Here is a 20095-nt window from a genome sequence, read left to right on the forward strand (position 1 = left end):
GTTTTATCTTTAAATCCGCCTTCTTCTAAAATATGACCAATTGAATTTGAACATCTTACATACGCCCCCACAGATCGGTATCTTTTCTCCTTGTTCTCCTTCTCCTTTCGGTTCCTTTGGGTCCGAGTTGCTCCGCCGCAATACACCAAGAAGTATGTCCTCCTCTACGCAAGATAAGCCTTTAAATCAGGGTCACTTTGTTTTTGGACCTTGTTCACATCAATGATACTTTCGCACATTGGACAAGTTTGAGAGCTCCTCAGTAGCGTCACAAACGAGGAATACAGAGCGGGAAATTGGCAAATGGGGCACTCAGAGTAGTTTTCCTTGACCATGTGTTTGCCGGTAACGATGCAGAATGGCAAAGTATTCTTACAGGCACCACAATCCAGTTCCGTCTCCGGCACTTGAGCATCACAAAAGGGGCAAGGAGAGGTTTTCTCAGGTGGGTCATCCATTTCCTCCTTCCCACGTCTCCGTACGATTCCTTCAATTTTTTTTCGTGTCTTTTCATCCAATTCGGTTCCGTATTTCCCATTTTGAATAATAATACACGCATTATCGAAGGCGGACTTTCTAAATCCACTTTTTAAGCACTGCAATGCAGTAGAGGTATAGATGACAGATATGTGTTTTGGAAACTTATGAATATTTCTCACCACCCGTAGAAGCATGCGAGAGGCTGTTTCATCATCTTTCATAATCTTCATAAGAGGCTTAGCAATAACGTAGGAATGCAAGAGCATCAATGAACGTCGTAGATCGTTAGGAACATGCATCTTTTTATCTCGAAGTATACGATATGCATCTACGAGAGTCTTATGTGCAGTGAGATAGTTGCCCATCTCTTGTTCTTTGGTGGATATCAAGACCGATGTTTTCGCAGCCTTTTCGTAGCTCCCCAATGCCATGTAAAGCTTGAAAATGTATGAGGGTTCCTTCGGCTCGCCGTCGGTTTCCCCCATAAGATAATCTATAAGTCTATTGGTTAGCGCATCACTCCTTGACTTACCAACGACTTGAATGGCCTTCTCAATGTCTTCCGACTCACCCGCGTCCAGATAATTCCTCAACGCCAGCGGGAAATTTCCAGCAATGTGGTAAAACAGTCCTGCCTGACCGGGCTTCCCATTTTGCTCATAGTACTGGGCAATCATCGCAAATTCAGCCTGGTTAGAGGCGGGTGCAATCCCATCTAGGAGCTGAGCCTGATTCAACAATGCACCTTCAAGAGTAGACATACAGTTCTTTTCTTTGGCCAACTCAAATGCCTCTTGAAAGCTCTTGGCTAAAACAAAGAACTCCACAGCTGAACCAAACTCACCTCTCTTTTTGCACATGTTGGCGACTATAGCTGCAGCAGCAGCCGATCGCGTTTGGCGTACAACGACGTATGCCCCATACAAGTCATTTAATTTTTCTACTTTGATGCGAACCACATTATCCCAATCTTCCGCCTGAGTGTACGCCAGTTCCGCCTCCTTGAAGGCCCCTTCAGATTCCTTCGCTTTGGCAAACATACCAATAATATTGCGAGATGATATCTTTGGGATAACACGACTTGCCGCCTTTAAATTTTTCGCCTCCAGGATATATAACGTGGCTGCATGCTCAAATTCAGATGCTTTTTCATAAAGATGCGCCGCATCCTCAAACTGTCGCGTAGATTCTAATATCTCCGCGCAATCCATTATAAGCGCTTCATCATTCGAATCCAATGCCAGTTTTACCCCTTCTCGAATGCTTCCTGTACGTAACAAACACCTTGCGGCTCCTTTTGAACAGACAGCGTTGTGGCTCTTCACTTCTTCCTGGGCGGCAGTCAGTTGAGTACTGGCATGGCCCTTTGGCATCGCTCGTTCCCCTGCTCTATACATCTCCAACGCCTTAGCGTACTCTCCACGATACTCCAATTGCTGTGCATACTCCTTGGATAAGATAAAAACCCTTTCGGGAGCCATTTGTCTTGCAAGGGCAAGTGCAGACTCCCACTGCATCAAATCATGGCGCATCTGAAGCGCACAAAGTGGCTGTGATGACCGCAAAAAAAAACTCTGTGCGTCCTTAAAAAACCCCATAATCATAGAAATATGGCCAATAAGAAGATTTTTCTCATTAATATGTTTGATGTTTTCAAGACACAACACAAGACTTGGTTGCGAAAGCTGGCGATAAAGACGAATGGCAAGTTCAACGTCAAGCACATGAAGTGCCTTCACAGCCAAATCTTCCGCCTCTTGTGAAGTGCTTATGTTTTGTGACGCCCAGCGCAAGTGATTCAGTGAGAAATTTGTGTAAAAAGCTTCGGGGTTTGGTACACGAGTCATCGCCTGGTTGTGTGACTTGAGATGAGCAAAGTCAAGGGATCCACTTGATGTTTGAAAAGTCACCTTTCCTTTAAAGAGAGCCACGGGTGTGTATCCCACAGGGATGGGTGTGACGAGATTTTCTGTATTCGTATCCTTGATGACAACCGACTCCGATGTTGGACCATACCGACTGTGCGGCGAATAGACAAATGTGACCATGGTTTTGCTGTCGTATGAGACCAAAATGCCATAATCGCCTTGATCCCACAAAATGTTCTTGTGTTCCGCCTCAAAACCCTCGGTTTGGATCAAGGTCAGTGTTACAGGATTAAAAATGTACAGGGCATCATTCTTACCGATGAGTGCTACCCGAGTGCAACTCGTATTGGGGACCGCTCTTTTAATACCTATAGAGGGCGTGTGTTCAACAACACATTGAAAATCAATGAGGTTGACAACACAAATTTTCTCTGTTGTTGCATAAACAAGAAGAACCTCAGTCATATCCAAAGAAATGATGTTTGCAGTTCCGTTTTCCGGGAATGTGGTAGAGTTTTCACCGGAACGTATCTCGTTAAGCTCAATTTTTCCATCACAGACTACCGCTGCAATTCTAGATGACACCTTCAACGCAGAAATAGCTGAAGGAAAATCAGCTCTACGGAGAAGAGAAACCTCGTTTCCTTCCGTTGTGTAAAAAAGAACATTGTGTCCGGCACAAACGGCCAAAATCCCTCGAGCAGCGGCAATGATCGCTGGTTCAATGTCCACGTTCGCATTGTATATTATACGGTCATCCTGCAAACTTTTTGCCGTTACCACGCGCGAGGATGAGAGAAAGTAAATAAAGGTGCCTTTTGTGGTGCTTACAGCCGATACATTCAACTTGTAACTTATCAATTGCCCCTGCTCCGTAGACAGAGTGACATTGGACCCATCCTTGCTCCATTCTACCCCTCGTAAGGTGCCGTACGTCCCTCCCAGTTCGACTCTTTCCATTGCATTCTCCACAATGCTACCATCAGCAATTCTGAAAAATTTAAGAGCGTTTTCACCAACGGCAGCGCACATGCTAAAATTTTGGCAGCAAGCCAGCGCATTTACGGTATCGTGAAAAGACCGGACCACACCACACATCTTCACCCCCTGGACAGAAGCATTGACCAATGCCACAGCCCCAGAACTAAAACCCACACACACCAGGCCTCCCGAAATAAAGTCGCACACAGTGACCGTACCCAATTTCGACTCAAACGGCACAGGTTGAGCCTTAAATGTTTCTAAATTGAAATGCTCAAGTGTTTTGCCAAAATTTATCAGTGCGGCTGTACTGAATGGGAATTTTTCTTCACCCCTTTGCGAAAGATCCACCAAAGTAACTGACAAAGGCATTAATTTCAATGACACCTGTCGCCGAAGCACCCCATCCTCTTCTGAGATAGAGAGGACATTGTCCTCTCCGACCATTACCAGTGTGTTATCCACGCTCCATTTGCCATCAACTATCGCCTTAGTATGTGTTCCAACAACAGGCAACTTCTTTAGGGTTTCACTGTTGATCACAACAAAGGTACCCTTGGTACTGCCAACAGCAAGATGGGAGCCACGGCGTGACCACGCAAGAAAACACAGCTCATGCAGCCCGGAGTCAATGCTATCGGAACTCTGCTTCCCGGTCGACTGTAAAGTAACGTTACTGTTATTTTTTTGAATAAGTGCGAGGGTGTCCGATGAGTAGTCCCACGCAATTCTGACGACACCTGGAAAGGAGGACGTGTTCAACTTCTTGCCATCGGGAGATAGAATCTGCAGCTTTCCGTTTGCACTATACACTGCAAGCTGCGTTCCACTTGAGTTCCAAGAGAAAAGAATCACCCCACCTCCAAGTTCTTTTGTTGATAATTCAAACTTCTTTTGCACTCCCATCTTGAAAAAACAAACAACTATTAAACATAAACGTATAAGAAAAGGCTTTGGAATGATGCGAGAGAGAGATAGAAAAAAAAAAAGGACAATGGCAACCAGCATCAAGGCCCTTGTTGTGCAGAAGACATTTTAAATATAAGAGAGGCATATATGTATATGCATTATATATATATATATATACCGCGTTCATCGTTTCGTGAATGGATGCGTGTGCGTTTTATTTCAAAAGGTCCGTCGGTGTTAAGAAGGATCCCCACGAATTCGGCACAAAAAAGTGTGCTGATCCATTAAACGTCTTTTTTATTCAAAAACAGATCAGCTTTTTGTTTTTGCCTCTTTTGTTCCTTCACCTCCTCTGGAATTCGTTCACCGCACCCTCCTCACATGAGCCAAAACCAACATGACATAACGCTCACGGTTCTCACTGTCTCCACTCATTTTCTTCTCCCTCCCCCCCCATTTCATTCTCGGATCCTTTCACCGCTCGTATTATTCCTGCTCCTTCCGTTGCTTTCCCACAGTGAAGGCCGTAAAAACAAATAACTGCATGTATACAAGTAAATTAATGGAAAATGATATGTGTAGATATAATTGTATGGCTTTAATTTTAACGCAGGAAAAAAAAAAAATCAGTAAATTCCCTCCATGTCACAAATATGAGGGTGTTATGTGCTGCCAACGCACGATGCCGAACAAACAGAGGTACAACGAGAGCGATGCGACATTTCCCACAAAAGGTTCACCTTCTCGTAAACGGCAATTAAAACTGCATTTCCAGGGAAGGCACGAAGCGCAGTAACGGTGTATCCTCGCATGCACCCACGCATTCCCTCTCGCATGTAAAGCTGCATCATTCCCCTAACAAAAGAAAGCTCACCATAGCCTCCTTTGCCGGTTTGAATTTTGGTCTTCAGTGCATCAATCGGATAGATCGATGTCCAGAAAACAACACCAGCGCACCCGCCTCCAAGAAAATGAACAAATGGCGAGGCCTCAGCAAAGCTTTGACCCTCGTGCAGCATGTTGCGAATCACCCACTGAAACGTTAAAAAGTACACTCCACAGCCAGTAGTCTCTCGCGCAAGCATAGAAACGTGCCCTTTATACAATCCACGTACACCTGAGCTCCTATATATGGACATGGCGCAATGCAGAGAATTTTTTAATGCCCGTTTGTGTCCAGGAAGTGTGTTTTGTACCTGCATCTTACACTTGATAAGTTCTGCAGGCGTCAATGCGTGCGATACTACAAGACCACCAATAGCCGCTGCAGAAAAAACCACAGAATACGGCTCTGTGTCTGATTCAAATCGTTTTTCATAAAAAACATCTTGAATGCCGTTAATAGCCACGCGGTAGGTGCAAAACAGGGTGGCATTCTCTATTGCGGCACCAATAACAGGGGCAGGAAGACCTTTAAAAAAGCCATTGATGAACCCTTCAAGCCGTGCAATCTCTGTAATACAACTGAGGCTACCACGGTAACGACTAGGATCATCCTGCAGCCTCACCTTGATTGTGTCTAAGGGATACTCCACCACGGTGGCCAGCGCCCCGCCAATGGATCCAGCGCATACCTCCTTAACATCGTCCGTGTTCATTATATTAACCCTAAATCGTTTCTCAACCCCCTTTCCTCCCCTTTCCAATATCCTCGGCAAAAAAAAAAAAATGCAACAATAATAATAATAATAATATTAATATTAATAATATTAATAACGCAAGGTAAAAAAAAAAAAAAAAAAAAAATTGTGGTGTGATTCCCTTGGCAAAAACTCTCTTTCTCATTCTTCTCCTCTCCTTGATTTTAATTTTAATTTCCTTCTTTGGTCCGTATTCCCTCCTCTCTTCTCATTTATTTGTGTTGAGTGTAAGAATAATACCTCTCCCCAGCGCTCCGTCGTCGTTAGGATGGTGTAGTAAGGCCGCTCGCATCCTTTGCAACGGCATACATCTCTCGCTGTGTTTGAGATCGATCGCCCTTCAGCACTCGTTGAAGTACCAACGGCGGAGCAGTTCGCATGCGATGTTGAAGCCGTTTGGTATCTCTTTCGAAGCCTGCCGTGAAAATCGTTTCGGCCAACTCGACCGGAGGCGCAAAGACAAATGTGGGCGCCTCATCATCAGAGAATGCGTCTTCATCATCACTCGGATCGTCCTCGTCGTCAACTTCACTCTCACAAAGAAGAAAGCCCGGATATTCATTATGCAGACTAATGCGGGGGTCGGCAGGTCGCGGCGGGGGATTAAAGGGAGGCAACACCAAATCTGAAAAACGACAACAAATGTCGACCATATCGCCCATTTCCAGCCAAGGAATTGGAAGGCGGTTCACATTTCGCCCAATTGTTCGAAAGAGATTCGCAACAGCCGCATCGCTGGGATCTACGGCGGCTTCCGAAACATTCGCCACCCCTTTCCGCGCCAACCAGCGGTTTCGAACAACACGCATTGCCTTTAATATGGGAGCAAATTTCGACTGTGAGGAAAGCTTGAAACGTCGGCAGTTTGCGGACCTCTCTAAGCAGTCGGCGAACCACTCCAAATCCCAATCATCATACTCGTTTCCTCGGTCAATGATGGACTTTGCGACAAAGGAAAGTTCAGAAATAGGGCCGTGCACCTCGCCATGAAGTCCAAGGGCAATTTGGGTTGTGACACATTGTCTGCAGCCCATGTGACGCGCGAGGTTGCGCCCACGCATCACCTTGGAACACAGCGGGCACTGCAAAGATTCCCAAGTCGGATCAGAACTTTCGTCCCCCGCGAGACGAACAATCCAACGATTCCTTTCATTCGTTATACGAAAAGTAGGCCGATGAATAAGAATAAATTCACGCACATCACCAAACTCCGCCACAGTTTCCTTGCTCGCTAGTGTAGATAGCCGATTGACCAGCACATCCAACTCCACTGCTCCACCACAACTTCTAATTGCCTCTCGGATAAAGCGTACACCGAGCGGAAAAAATCCCCGCTTCACGCCATGCTCATCACGTGGAAACTCCAACGGCATAACCACATCAGAATAATCGGGCATCTTTCCATTTTGAATAGCTGTACCCCGAACACGGTGAAGAAGTTCTTCCTCCTGGCGGCGATCCATTTCCTTTCTATTTCGCTCCATCACTTCACGAAGACGCTTTCTTCTAGTGTTCTCATAATTCTTCAGGTAATCGGAAGGTAGTGCCTTCACATGCCCATGCGGCGCGTCAGCATCGGGATGAATCTCAGGGACGGCAATCTCCTGCGGCCGCGCAGGGGCATAGCTACTCGCCATGTTCATCGCCATCTGACTGTCAATAGTTTTCACTTGCAGCGTGTGTTTCGCCGCAGCCGGTCTCTGCGTTCCAATGGTTTTCGTCAAAAACGCGCCGCTAGTACGCATGGCGTTGCTGTGCATTGCAAGAATACCCTGACTCCGCTCTGTAGTGCTAGTGGTGCTGGCAGTTTCCTTCTGCGTATCGGGGTCAATCTCCAACAAAATAAGAGAAACCAGCGGGGCACCAAACACCACAGCAATCGACGACTTTAAAAGCGTCTTGAAGTCATCCCACTCCGCAGTTCCTACCGCCGGAGCTGCCGTCGCTGCAAGACCCCGCAGACGCGGCCGAAGCGCGTCCAAAAAATTGGCATGCTGCTTGGCCAGACGATCGATGAAAAACCAAAGAACAAGGCGCCGGGGCCCTTGGGAAGTGCGTAGGGCATTTTCCGTGGCATCCATAATTGCCTCGACGCTCGCCAAGTGAGACTCGCACTGCGTCGCAAGTTCCGCAATGTGTTCCAAGCTGCAGCCTTCTGCAAGCGAAGCAATCGCATCACTTGTCTCCCCCAGCGAAAGATCCATTTACGCAGCCAAAAATAAACTCATAGTGATACAACAACAGCAACAATAATAATAATAATAATAAAAGCATAGTAGATCGCAGCAAATGAAGAAGAATAATAAAAAAAAGGAATCAAGACGCACCCGAGAATTTAATCACAATAGCAATGTCAACACCAATAACCGTGAAAACTTTCATCAGCAGAAATATATATATATGACGACGCAAATTAAAAAGAGCAAGAAAATAAAAAGAGCATAAAATTCACTTAAACTACAGGCTTTGTCCACATTAGCCACAGCCTTCTTCTTTTCACCAACTAGTTCCTCTTCCAATTTTTCGCTTTGCAATAAAATAAAGCCCAAAACTCAACGACAACAATACACTCCCTTTTTTTTTTTAGGATATTGCAGAAATTCGGTAAATATGCCCCCCATTCCTTTCTTTTTTTCCCTTGGTATGTGTTTTTATTTATATTCTTTTGGGTACATCCATACAAAGGACAAAAAAAAAGCCACGCCGCAAGCGGAAACCCAAGAGACACTCATCAACTTCCACTTATTTGCGCCGGTATTCGAGAGGCAAATTGAGCTGCAAATGCCCGCTGAGATGGTGAAGGATTAATTTGCGAACGGGTAAAACGAATTAGTTGCTCCGCGTCGTCAAACGTCATCCCTCCGTAGGAAGTCAGATAGCACATTGTCACCATCCAGCTACGTCCTTTTCCGGCCTTACAATGTACATAAACCACACAATTCTGCTCCTTGATGCAGTGATGCATCTGTTTCACGGCATACAAAACGCTACCAAAAGATATATTGGCCGTAGTATCTGGCATCGGCAGACGAATATACCGCACGGCAGGACTAACATATTCATGCCAACTCGACTCATCGGCAAAACTGATCATCTGAAGACCAAAACCCTGAACTTCCGCATCCTCTAGACATGCAATAACAAGGCCTAGCTTCTGCTTACGAGACTCCAACTGTTCTCGTATCTGCACCAGATGGTTTCCACTGCTACCAACCCTTGTGACCACGGGAAGAGCACCGAGAATAAGTCGATCGGTTATAAAGTTCCAGTGCAAAAAACCCGACGTAAGGCCAACTTTGCGTCCAAAGTAGCCCGGCACAAGAGTGGCAACAAGAGAACCCCAAAAATACGCCGCCTTTCCCGCACAGGCTACACTCTCTTGTAAAGTGAGGAGCACATCGCCCGGGCCGTCAGAGTTTGTGGCAGCAGCCTTCTCGTGCCCTCCACGCAGCCGCAGCCGCCGCTCCCCTTCTTCAATAAATTCTTGATAAAGCCTCTTAAGCCGAGCCAGTTCAAGCCGCTCCTCCTCGGAAAGCTCCCCGCCCCAGTTTACCCGCTCCAGCAATTCTGACAGGCGCTTCTCGTCCTCACGAGAGTAAATACTGGAGCTCATAACATTCACAACCTTTGATCCCACCCAAAAACAACAACAAGGAAACAATGAGAAAAAGTGCCCATCATTCCGTCTTTTTTGTCTGGGAAAGAGAGAGAGAAAATACATATTCTTCTTTTCACGCCTCCCATAACCAAAATGACTTCACAGGGAGTAAAAATTTTAAATTTTAAGCAAAATGCATCGAAAACACACACAGACCTACACTTAATCAACAACAACACACAAAAAAAAAGAAACTGAGGTGAAAAGCCCTCACAACGATCCAACACCACGAACAACACCGTCCCAGCGCCAACCAGGCTTGATGCCAAACGCATTGTCCCATTTTCGGTCAGTAGGACGACCGAGCGGTGGAAATCGCTTCGCATCGTGGGGGAGGTATTGGGAGAGCAATTTATCGTCAACCATTCTTTTTTTCTCTGCGTAGCTCAGCGTAGTGAAGTACACTTGAAGCAAACCCTCGGAAAGTAAGCCCTTCCAATGCTCCGGAACGTCATGATCGACACGAAGCGCCTGGCGTTGCAGTCGGTCAACGACCATGGAAGGAGAAAAGAATGATTCCATCAGCTCTTCTTTTTGCTCTGCATCCTGACGCTCCTTCTCTTTGCATTTCTCCGGCGCAACGCTCACCTCTTCTACACTCCTGAGACTTTCATCGCTGGACTCCCGTCCACCTACACCCATAGCCATTAAAAAGTCGCCCTTGTTTTCCAACGCGTATGGGAGAAGCGACCCTTCTGCGTAATCGTCATCATCGTCGCTGTCGTAACGAGGCCGCTTCATCAGTAATGAGATGCTTTCAATTTTTTTATAAAAACAATCGGAAACGATTATCAAAGAAAATAAAAATAAAAACAGCGTTCAGTTACACATACAACGTCTAAACGTGCTTTCATAAAGTTCTAACACTAGGATTAATATATACATATATATATATATAAGAAAAATATCGCTTATTTCCCATTCCGATAATGGTGCAGAGTAAAATGAGGTGGAAAAACAACAAAATCAACTCTCTTCTTGTGCTTTCCCGTCAAGAAAAAAGGAACATCGCCCGTCAACCCCCGCCGCAAAACAAGCACATATAAAGCAAAAGCCAGAGAAAAACATCTACAGAGAAAGAGAGAGAAGAGTAAACTCTCCACATAAGTTTAAACTCGGAAGATGCCAAGAGAGTTGCTGGTGTATTCAATCTATCCGCAACTCATCTTCCAGTAAGACATTCATCCAGTTATGAAAGGTTGGCGCGATCAAGTGCCTTTGGTAAACGAATCGTATATGACGGCTCCTCTTTCATAAAATCCTCAAACCGTCTCACTCCACTGCGCGCAGGTATTGTTTTAGAATGTGTCGAGGGGACATCATTGGTGGCATTAGTCTCGTCAGGCATTGAGGGTTTAGAAGGAAACATGGATTTAGCTTGTAACGTTTCGATGGCAGGAGAAACCATTCCGCCATGCTGATGCCCTTGTGGCCTTTGCCGAGGCGTAGAAGTGGTAGAACTATTTGCTCGGGAAATCATTTCATTTGAAACCGCTTGATGAGCCACTCCTCGCAGCTCTTCTACTTCCCGTTGAAGGTGGTTAACATGGCGTTCATAGCTTTCCTTCACCATCTGTATCATCTCCTTCACAGCCCCAGTTTCCATATGCTGAGCACATAACCCCTGTAGACGGCGTAGCTCTGCCTCTGATGCCTCTCGCTGCCTCCGCTCCTCTTTCAATTCATTTATGCATGATTCAAGATGTTGCTCCACCCTAGAGCTGACATTGTTAGCCTCAAACAGTTTAGCACGCAGGTACTCCACATCTTCAAACTGACATTGGTCCATTTTCTTTTCGTGTTCTCTTCGTTGATTACTCACCGTCTCCAGAGAAATTTCACAATCTCGTCGAATCAGCTCCGCCCTTACCTGTGCCATCTCGGACTCACGTTCACTAAGCTTCTGTTCCAAGAGAAGAATACGGTTGCGATAGGAACGTTCACGCTCGGCATAATCTTCCAATTCTCGTTGATGATAATTAACAACTTCAAGCCACTGCGATGCATGCTGTACATCTTTTCGTGGGGAATCTTTTGGAAAATTCCGGAATGCAACCAATCCATCCTCTGCAGGCAAAGGTGCCGATGGTGGTGGTGGCGACGACGATAACGGAGGAAAATAAGGTACTGGGTTGTGCGTCTGGGTAGAAATGCTCTTGTGTGGTAATTTTTCTCCCTCGGGGGCTGCACATGATGTCTGACCACGCAATTGCTGGGAGAGCTCTTCGCACCGAGTTTGAAGCTCACTCACTCTTGATTGAAGCATTTCTTCACGTCTTGTAAACTCTGCTTCCAGAGACGCGCAATCTCGCTTGGCTGTCAAGAGAGAATCCCGTAACTTTTCAACTTCAACCTCCTCATTGTTAACACGCTTGATCCGCCGAATCTGCCGTCTCGCATCCTCCAGCAGGGTCATATAGTGTTGAATATCCTCTCGCAACCGATTCATTGCCGGTTCCATCACGCGCTTGTAGGTCTCTAACTCATACCTCGCACTACAATTGTACGGATGCTTCTCCAATGAACTGCATCGGTCGTGTGAAGGACGGCTCAATGACCGCCGACCATTGCTTGTGACGTCCCTGCGTTTTTTAAATCCTGTTTTATTACTGTCTAACGACTTCGTCCTCCGTTCAGATGGAGTGACAAGAAGGCCCGTTGGTTTTTGTTGTGGTGCCGCCAAGGAGGACAAATGCTCGTCGTTAATTCCATAAGTGGGACTGTTTCCTCTTTCTTCCCCTTTTTTTTGTTGACCTGCATTTGGTGTTGAGTGTAAGGAAAATGACGATGATAACAATGATACCGATAAGGAAGGGTGCAGCGAAGTGGTTTTAGACAACCTCCTCCTCGTCTTCTCCCACGGGCCTAACAAACTCGGTTTGGGAACATCCTTGCGGGGTTGTAACTCCACCTGCTCGTCACAGTTCTCATTGGAATAATCTCCTTCTTTAAAACCAATTCTTTGGCAAGCCTCACTCACACTCGCACCAACACGTGAGCTGTACACACGACACAATGTATGTGCGATGCAGAAGGACTCCTTGAACGTTTCCCGCTGTTTAAGAGCTGCTACACTGGTTGGGGCAAAGCAAGAAATCCATAAACCCGGTTGTTGACCAAGAAGTGCGGGTTTGAGGAGAAATGAGAGTTTTGTTCCCGAAAAAGTCATTGAAGGGGACCGGCTCTCTATAAGCGACGCTGCCGTCGTGATGCAGTGTCGAGTAGACCGCATTCCTCGTGCCATTTCAGACACTGACAACGCGACGAACTGAATGGTACAATTTGGTAGACCTGATGCCTTTTGGGGGACAAGGATAAAACTAAAAATTTGATGCCGTTCAGGCAATGCGACTCGAAGTGCATGCTGCATTAGCCTCGCAATATCTGCTTCGGTCCTAATTTCCATGTAGGACGCGTCTTCGACGGACGTGAAAAGATCCTCAGCATCCTCAAAGATGATCGGCTCCTTCTCCGCAGTAACTGCACACGTTATATCCCTCAGTCGATTGTTGTCGTCCAGCTCCACAACAGCGATGTAAACCGCCTCCAGGATGCTTCTAAACTCCGCCGCATCCATCAACAAGCGCCAAAAGAGTGCCAGAATACCCTCTTCTGGGTCCAGCAAGGTGTGGAACCGTGTCGTCTCTGTCCCGTCCACCACGACCACAACTTGTGGAGAAGATATAGGGGGCAAAACGGTACGTATGATGGGCCTGACCGCCTCCTCAAAAAGACTATTGGCTGTTGTCATGTAGTAATCAAAATTCATGTTTTTCCTTGCCCGGGCATCTGTTACATCCGCCATGATCGCCTCGTTCTTGTTGCGAAGAAGCGTGTAATACGAGACAAGTGCCTCGGCCGATGTCCCGCATATGCGCTGAATCTCCTCTCGTCGATACTCCCGCACCCCCACCAGCATGCAGACGCCTCTCCCTCATCGCAATTCCGCAAAACAAAAACAAAAAATAATAAATAAAATAAAATAAAATAAGCTGAGAGACAAGCCATCAACATCGTGGTTAAAAACGCCCTCAGATCCAAAATTAAAACATAAAGAAATGCGGGAGAAAAACCTCCCAAAACGGAAATAACGGCAGTATGAAAAAAAAAAAAAAATGCAGTAATTACATTTTTTTGGCGTATCAGGGCCTCAGCCCGTCTTCCACAAAAGAATTGACATCTGACCAACATAAAAATAAATAAGGTGCTTGCTTTCGTGAACAACGTCAGCAGCAAAGCTTCGACCAGCAATGCATTGCCAGGTGGGATTGTAGCGCTTGTCAAACTCCTTCTTTATATGGGCGGCGATATCCTTTTCCATTTGGTGCTCCTTAATTGCCTTCGTGGCCACCGTCATTGCGTCATTCTGCATCTCCTCGCTGATGTCCGCGAACTTCACGTTTGGCTTCCGGTCGCTCATTAATGCAAATAATGCGGGTTATAAGTAAAAAAAAAGCTACCCCTTCCACTGAAAATATGAAGATGAACAAGAGTGCGTTAAGACAAAAAAGTAAAAAAGCATACAACACTGCGCATTCCTAAAAATGCATAATTCAAGATAAAAACAACAAAAACAATATACATATATATAACAGGGGAATTAATACAGAACGACGAGAAGGACTAATAATAGCAACCTCCAAGAAACTGTAAAACCACGCGCACTCCCCTCCTCATTTTTTCTCCCTGATTGCGGTTATTGCTGTTCTTTTTCGTTCTTCTAAATGCCTCGTTAACCTTGTGGTGCTTTGTTAGCGCTGGTAGTAGAAGAAGCGCGAGTGGTCTTTAACTCCTCCAAGAGCTGCCTATTAATTTGCAGAAGCCTAAAAATCTTCGCCTGAAGACCCTCATTCTGCTCCTGAAGGTCCCTCTCATGCTTCCTCAGTGCTTGTTCAATTTGCTCATGGGTCTCAACCTTGCTGCGGAGCCGGACCAACTCCTCGTCACGCTCATCCATTTCTGGCGCGTCTGCAACGCTTCGCCCCAGCTCTGAAATTGTCTCCGCTTTTTCATGCCCGTCATTGTTTGACATCGTTTCGGCAGAGGATCCAACAATTGATAAAGCTGCATCTTTTGTGACTTCCAATGGAAGGGCGTGACGGAATATCTCCGCATGCTGGAGTGCCTCACGTAGTGCGTCAGCCACCTGTCGCACACCATTGCACAGGAGCTGCTTTTCCGTCACGTCACCCTCAGCGGCGGGTGAAGAAAAGATGACTCTTTGTACCTGCGACAGCTGCTCCTTCATCTCGTTAATTCCACCCGTAAGTTGTTCTAGTTGTTGCATCAACGGCATAAACCTCTCCATTTCCGTCGTTTCATTAGAATCACCCGTTGGTAAGACCGGTAGCTCCATTTTTTTCCCTTCTTGCAGATTCCGCTGTAGTTGGTGCACCTGTTCAATGAGGACCACCTCGCGCGCCAAACATTCTTCAATGGATTTAATGAGACGACTGTTGTGATGTTCAAGCAATTCAAATCGCGCCACTGCGAATTCCCTCTCATGGTTGTTCTCCTTTAATTCTTTGCGTAATTCCTTCAATTCAGCGAGCGCAGCTGTTCGAGCTGCACCAAGTGAAGACACCTCTTTGCGCAATGTGGTAATCTGTTCAGCTGCCTCCATGGCATCAAGCGATTCTTCAACCGGGACTTCGTGCATTAAAACTCTTTCCACGGCAGTTAAGCTGTGCTGATCAATAATTCGCTCACACCGCGCCAGTCGCTCCAGTGCCGCATCACGATCCACTGTGAGTTTTTGCACCTTCTCAAACAACAGGCTGATCCGACGTGCATCCGAGATGGAAGTGTCCAGAAGTCTCGTCTTACTGATCTCATTTGTGACCAAATTATCAGAAACAAACTGCAGGGCGTGAACCAATGCCTCTCGCATCATCGATTGGACCTCTTGTTGTTGCTGCACCATCATAATTTCAGCACCAGTTGTAACCTCACTGTGTGAAACCGTAGGAAGAAGTGATTGTAAAGACTCCAGTAACTGCTTCACCTGCCGTTCAAAAAACGCCATATCTTTCTCTTGCCGAATCTCTGACTCTTCGATCATCCTTTTAAAGGTTGGGATTGTCCTATTCAAATGCACCTCGCTTTCCGCCAGTACCTTTACCGCACTTTCTGCAATACGCTCCGAGGAAGAAAAACCGCACGCTTCTTGGTCGATTAACAGCTGCTTTTCTACACGGTTTAGAGCAGCAGACATATCCATTAAAGTCTGCTCTGTCACCATCAAGGCATTGCTTGCATTTTTCGATGCCTTCTGCTGAATCTCTGATGACGCCGCCGCCACCGCACTCCTTGTGTCTGCGTCCACCAGACCATTTCGAAACCGATCAAGTTCTTCTTCGTAATAATGACGCAGCGAAGCCAAGGTGTTCGCCACCTCATCGTTCGCGGAGTCATCTTGCATTTGCTGCAGCTTCTTCTCTAGTAACGCGTTTCGTTGCTGTTCCGCAAATAACCTTTCCCGAGTAACGTTAACCAATGTTGCCATCTGAGCCAAGTCATCAAGTGCCTTTGTATGGTCCGCCCGAAGCAGCGTAAGTTGCTGCACTAGAGCATCGTTACTGCTTGGACGAATCCGCTCACGAACAAGATCAACCAATCGCTGTTCCACCACTTCGCGCCGTCTTTTTTCTTCAAGAAACCCCTGATGCACTGTCAGAGATTCCCGCCGTAGAGACTCCAGTGACAACTCCAACTCCCTATATTTCTCTTCGGCAGCCATGATACGTGCCTCCTGCTTCTGCCATGAGTCCACCAACTCTGAGAGTGTCATATCTTTATGCTCTAAGAGTCGAAGAGCAAAATACTCCGGTGCGGTGCGTTTTAAATCCTCATTAGGAGGTTCTGTGCCTTGGCGAGGGGGAACAAATTTGGGTGGCAAAATAGCCTCAACAATCCCCGCAAGTTCCAAGTGATTCTCAAGGAGCTTCACATGTGTCTTGGCCTGACGCAACTTTGTTTCGGCAAGATCAGCATCTTTGCCCTTTGAGGCAAGGATGCGAACAATCTTGATGAGCGCCATGACCTCTTCATGTTGACGCAGCGAGGCATTTTGATAGAAAGAAAGAGAACTTTGGAGGCGAGCGACTAAAATGTCCCTTTTGAATGATAAAAGTTCCGCTTTCATTGCCCGACGAGAGGACACCTGAATGGCCTCAAGTGAATGTCGAAGAAGCTCTTGCACATGCAAAATAAGTTTATTGTTTGTTTCCCGTTCTCCGGCTAGTTGTGATGAAAACAACGCAACTGCTGTCTCATGGGCCCTGCAGAGACCACTTGACACCCCCTCCGCAGCCAAGGAAGCAGAGCTTAGTAGCTGTTCTTGAAGCGCTGCTATGAGATGACCCTTTCGACGCGCATCATCAGCGACAGCGATGTGGTTCAATGCGTCGGCAACTCTGTTCCGCTGACTCTGCACAATTAATTTCCACAGCTGCACAGTGGAACCGCCAGAGGCGTTCAGCGCCACTTCCATTTGCCGGAATCTCTCCAACAGAGACGCCAACACCGCTCCATTCACCTTCCCCACGCTACCCACAATGTCCTCGGTTTCTGCTGCCACGCTCTGAATTGCAGCAGTAACTTCTTCCAACAACGCGTCGTCGACCTCATCTCTCCCTCTCTTTCTGCCAGCGATCATGGCCGCACAGTACGCACTCTAACAATCCCTTTTTTCACCCCCTTCCAAAGTAAAAAGGCATTTCAAAGATATTTGCACACACACAAAAAAAAAAAAAAACAGAAATAAATAAATAAAAAAATGTTTTATTATTTTTGCAGGGAACACGGCTGGAGAAGATGCTGGTGGCAGACCGTAAAACGCATCCGCAAAAAAAATATAAAAAATATCAACAACACACACAAAGGAGAGAGAACAAAAATAAATCAAAAAAATTCTATGGAAATTGTGTGGTTCACGTCACATTCCAAAACAAAACGCCTAGAGTAAACGAAGCAAACACGCACAAAAAAAAAAAGACCCTTTGTAACGCAGCAAATCCCTCTTTTCTTTACATCTATGTAAAATAACGAAGAAAGGAGGTAATTTGAAAGCGGACAATCAACGCACAATGGAGGATTTCTCCCAAAAATAAATAAATAATAAAAAGTAAAAATAAAACACAGGGCAAATAAAAATCTTGGGTGGGAAAGAAGTTCGCCTCTTTCGTGCTTCACAACTCGTCCGCATCGTACGGCGTCTTCCGTAAGGAAGAAAAAACAGGTATTGGAGGAATCGATTCATCATCGGATTCTGCCACGTCCCACTCATGAGATGGCTTCGCCTGTAAAATAACTGGCGCGTTACCCTCGCCTCTCCCCGCTGGTGATTTATCTAAGTTCAGTGGCTTCGGGTGAGCCCGTCTAGAAATTGGTGAAGCTTTGTTGTTCGCACCTGCGACCCCGGCGTCCACTATGGACAGTGAGGCAGTAGCGGAGACGTTCGAAGACGGTGACTCATCAACTCGCCTCCCAGCAGATGGTGTGGTTAGCAACGCAAGCTCTCGGGCCACTGCAGACTGCAAAATAAGCATATCGTTCAGCTTGTCATCCATGACCTTGGCGTTGTGCGATGTCAGCCTTGCTACTTTTTTTAGGGCATCTATAACTGGACTGAGGTCAACGATTTCTTGCGGTGGATTTGCCGCGCAAAACTCTTGCAAAACACGTCGAACATCGCCAAGGAGTTTCTCGTGAGACGCATTTATTCCTGCGGCATTTATTACGTTGTCGTCCTCATCGTAATGCATTTTTTGTACAAAATTATTGCTGTTTTTGTGTAGCTCGTCCTCAGTCGCGCAAATAGCCTCCGCAGTCCGTTTTATCAGAAAAGGTTGATGGGTGAGAACACTCTGCAGCGTCTCCGAGACCGCTTGGGAAACAACAGCATATAATTCATCAGGCTGCTGCTGCTGCTGCTGCTGCTGCTGCTGACAAGACAGGCTATACTTACTCCTGTTGACGTATACGTCCGGTTTAACATCGTCATTGGAAGAAATGAAAAAAGGTAGTGTCCCTGGCGTCCAAACCTTTTCCGTTAAACCCTGTTTTTCTGGTGTCCTTTCAAGAAACATGAGGTTTCTTTCTTGCGAAAATAAAACATGTCGCTGCAGCAGCCACTGCAACAAATGAGCACGTCCTTCCATTGCTTCTGTCTCCAAACGGTGTCGCTCACACGTTTGTGTAAGAAAAAATTCAGTACGGAGCATGTCGTCAATCTCCTCCTGCATTTCCCTTTTGAGATTGTCTTCTTCCGCACGTTCTTCGGATGACTGCACAAGACTTTCTTCTCGGACAGAGAGCTGTTGACGTAGAGTTGAAATTTGATCCTCTCTAGCCCTCAGCTCACGCTGCAACTTCTCATTGAGTTCATTCAACGTCCTCTTGGACTGCCAAAGCTCCGTCAAAAGCCCTCCTTTTATGTCAGAAGCTTTGCTCCCACCACCTCCATTTCGATTTTTCCTAGCATCTCGGGTAATAGAGGGCGGGAGAGACCGGACCAAGCCAGGCGAAAGGCCACCGCGCATGGAAGATCCTCCTTCATTTTCTTTGGAGAAATCCAAAAACAAAAAATTCTGATGTGGGTAGGAACGGTGAATCTTTCCGTCTACCTCCACAACACTCAAGTGCCTTGTTTCCAGTGCAGACCGCCAGCCATCCTCTGTGGATGATAATGCCGCCCTAGCGCATCGCTCATTCTCCAGGAAAAGAAACATCTCTCGTTGGTGGTAGAACGCAATTTCACGCCTGTAAAGCTGACGCAATGAATCTAACTCGTATTCAAGGCGTTGCGACCTATCTTCCATCTGTTGTAGCTGACCAATAAGCGACTGGATCTCGCAATCCTTAGACAAACTCTGTTGCCTACCGCGTTCAAACGTTAAAAGTGTCTGCTCCATTCGGTTTACCGCATCCATACGCTCCCCGTCGATCTGCCCAACCATTCGCCTCAGCTGTGCAATCTCACCCAGGTACGACGCCTCCACACACTTCAGGGATTCACGAATGCCGTCAATCTGCGCACATCTTGCGCAGCCCAGGCTGGAGGCCAATAGACCCTGCGTGATACGCTCAACAATTGGCGAGGGCTGCTCCCTCACCGTCCCAGACGCCGTGATGGAGGACGCTCCAGGACTCACATGACCAAAATTGACGTGAGCGGACCTCAAGACGTGAGTAAAATCGTCAATGGGAGGACTGTTGGGGCACTCGCTGCCACCCGCAAAGACAGTTTCCGCATCATGTGACCGCCTCCCCCCACACAAGCACACCGATCCTTCCCTCGCTGCCATAGGGCCCAAATTTTGTGTACGGCAACGGAGCTAAACACGCCGTGCAAAAAGACTACGAAAATATATATATGCAAAAATAATTTTAAAAAGAAAAAAAGAGATCTATCTGCAAATAAGGCGTATAAAACAAAAAGAGAGAAAATAAAAAAAAGTGAAACGCTGATAAAGTGAACAATAATAATAATAATAATAAAAGAATAGGAAGAAAAGCAAAAAATAAAAGGTGGAAGAAAAAACAAATTACAAAGCAGA

General features: G+C 46.4%; 9 protein-coding genes across 9 annotated transcripts, besides 13 other annotated features; all 9 read right to left on the reverse strand.

Annotated features, from left to right (window-relative positions):
• Positions 1–6059: part of a sequence feature (areas merged during assembly that could not be assigned to a particular haplotype. This can correspond to areas where the two haplotypes were merged or to regions with more than two copies in the genome that were merged during assembly.) that runs on past the window's edge.
• Tc00.1047053504109.80 (hypothetical protein, conserved) lies at positions 165–4337 on the reverse strand (the record flags this gene model as incomplete). Its single annotated transcript, XM_811744.1, has 1 exon — positions 165–4337. One exon carries the CDS (start codon positions 4335–4337, stop codon positions 165–167), a length of 4173 nt encoding a protein of 1390 aa, XP_816837.1.
• Positions 4382–4415: a microsatellite.
• Tc00.1047053504109.70 (mitochondrial carrier protein, putative) lies at positions 4901–5836 on the reverse strand (the record flags this gene model as incomplete). Its single annotated transcript, XM_811743.1, has 1 exon — positions 4901–5836. One exon carries the CDS (start codon positions 5834–5836, stop codon positions 4901–4903), a length of 936 nt encoding a protein of 311 aa, XP_816836.1.
• Positions 5911–5954: a microsatellite.
• Positions 5963–5984: a microsatellite.
• Positions 6060–6824: a sequence feature (areas merged during assembly that could not be assigned to a particular haplotype. This can correspond to areas where the two haplotypes were merged or to regions with more than two copies in the genome that were merged during assembly.).
• Positions 6142–8082, reverse strand: Tc00.1047053504109.60 (hypothetical protein, conserved; the record flags this gene model as incomplete). The annotated part of the gene is made up of 1 exon (XM_811742.1): positions 6142–8082. One exon carries the CDS (start codon positions 8080–8082, stop codon positions 6142–6144), a length of 1941 nt encoding a protein of 646 aa, XP_816835.1.
• Positions 6825–20095: a sequence feature (heterozygous, non-Esmeraldo-like haplotype).
• Positions 8124–8146: a microsatellite.
• On the reverse strand, positions 8610–9599 carry Tc00.1047053504109.50 (hypothetical protein, conserved; the record flags this gene model as incomplete). The annotated part of the gene is made up of 1 exon (XM_811741.1): positions 8610–9599. The coding sequence occupies one exon, from the start codon at positions 9597–9599 to the stop codon at positions 8610–8612; it is 990 nt and encodes a 329-aa protein (XP_816834.1).
• Tc00.1047053504109.40 (hypothetical protein, conserved) lies at positions 9747–10277 on the reverse strand (the record flags this gene model as incomplete). The annotated part of the gene is made up of 1 exon (XM_811740.1): positions 9747–10277. The coding sequence occupies one exon, from the start codon at positions 10275–10277 to the stop codon at positions 9747–9749; it is 531 nt and encodes a 176-aa protein (XP_816833.1).
• Positions 10412–10434: a microsatellite.
• On the reverse strand, positions 10726–13455 carry Tc00.1047053504109.30 (hypothetical protein, conserved; the record flags this gene model as incomplete). The annotated part of the gene is made up of 1 exon (XM_811739.1): positions 10726–13455. The coding sequence occupies one exon, from the start codon at positions 13453–13455 to the stop codon at positions 10726–10728; it is 2730 nt and encodes a 909-aa protein (XP_816832.1).
• Positions 13492–13527: a microsatellite.
• On the reverse strand, positions 13687–13956 carry Tc00.1047053504109.24 (dynein light chain, putative; the record flags this gene model as incomplete). The annotated part of the gene is made up of 1 exon (XM_811756.1): positions 13687–13956. One exon carries the CDS (start codon positions 13954–13956, stop codon positions 13687–13689), a length of 270 nt encoding a protein of 89 aa, XP_816849.1.
• Tc00.1047053504109.20 (hypothetical protein, conserved) lies at positions 14269–17193 on the reverse strand (the record flags this gene model as incomplete). Its single annotated transcript, XM_811738.1, has 1 exon — positions 14269–17193. One exon carries the CDS (start codon positions 17191–17193, stop codon positions 14269–14271), a length of 2925 nt encoding a protein of 974 aa, XP_816831.1.
• Positions 17278–17314: a microsatellite.
• Positions 17640–17673: a sequence feature (AT_rich).
• On the reverse strand, positions 17726–19843 carry Tc00.1047053504109.10 (hypothetical protein, conserved; the record flags this gene model as incomplete). The annotated part of the gene is made up of 1 exon (XM_811737.1): positions 17726–19843. One exon carries the CDS (start codon positions 19841–19843, stop codon positions 17726–17728), a length of 2118 nt encoding a protein of 705 aa, XP_816830.1.
• Positions 18454–18484: a microsatellite.
• Positions 20014–20036: a microsatellite.

This window comes from Trypanosoma cruzi, genomic scaffold (assembly GCF_000209065.1).
Source record: "Trypanosoma cruzi strain CL Brener 1047053517123 genomic scaffold, whole genome shotgun sequence".
NCBI classification, from domain to species: Eukaryota; Euglenozoa; class Kinetoplastea; order Trypanosomatida; family Trypanosomatidae; genus Trypanosoma; species Trypanosoma cruzi.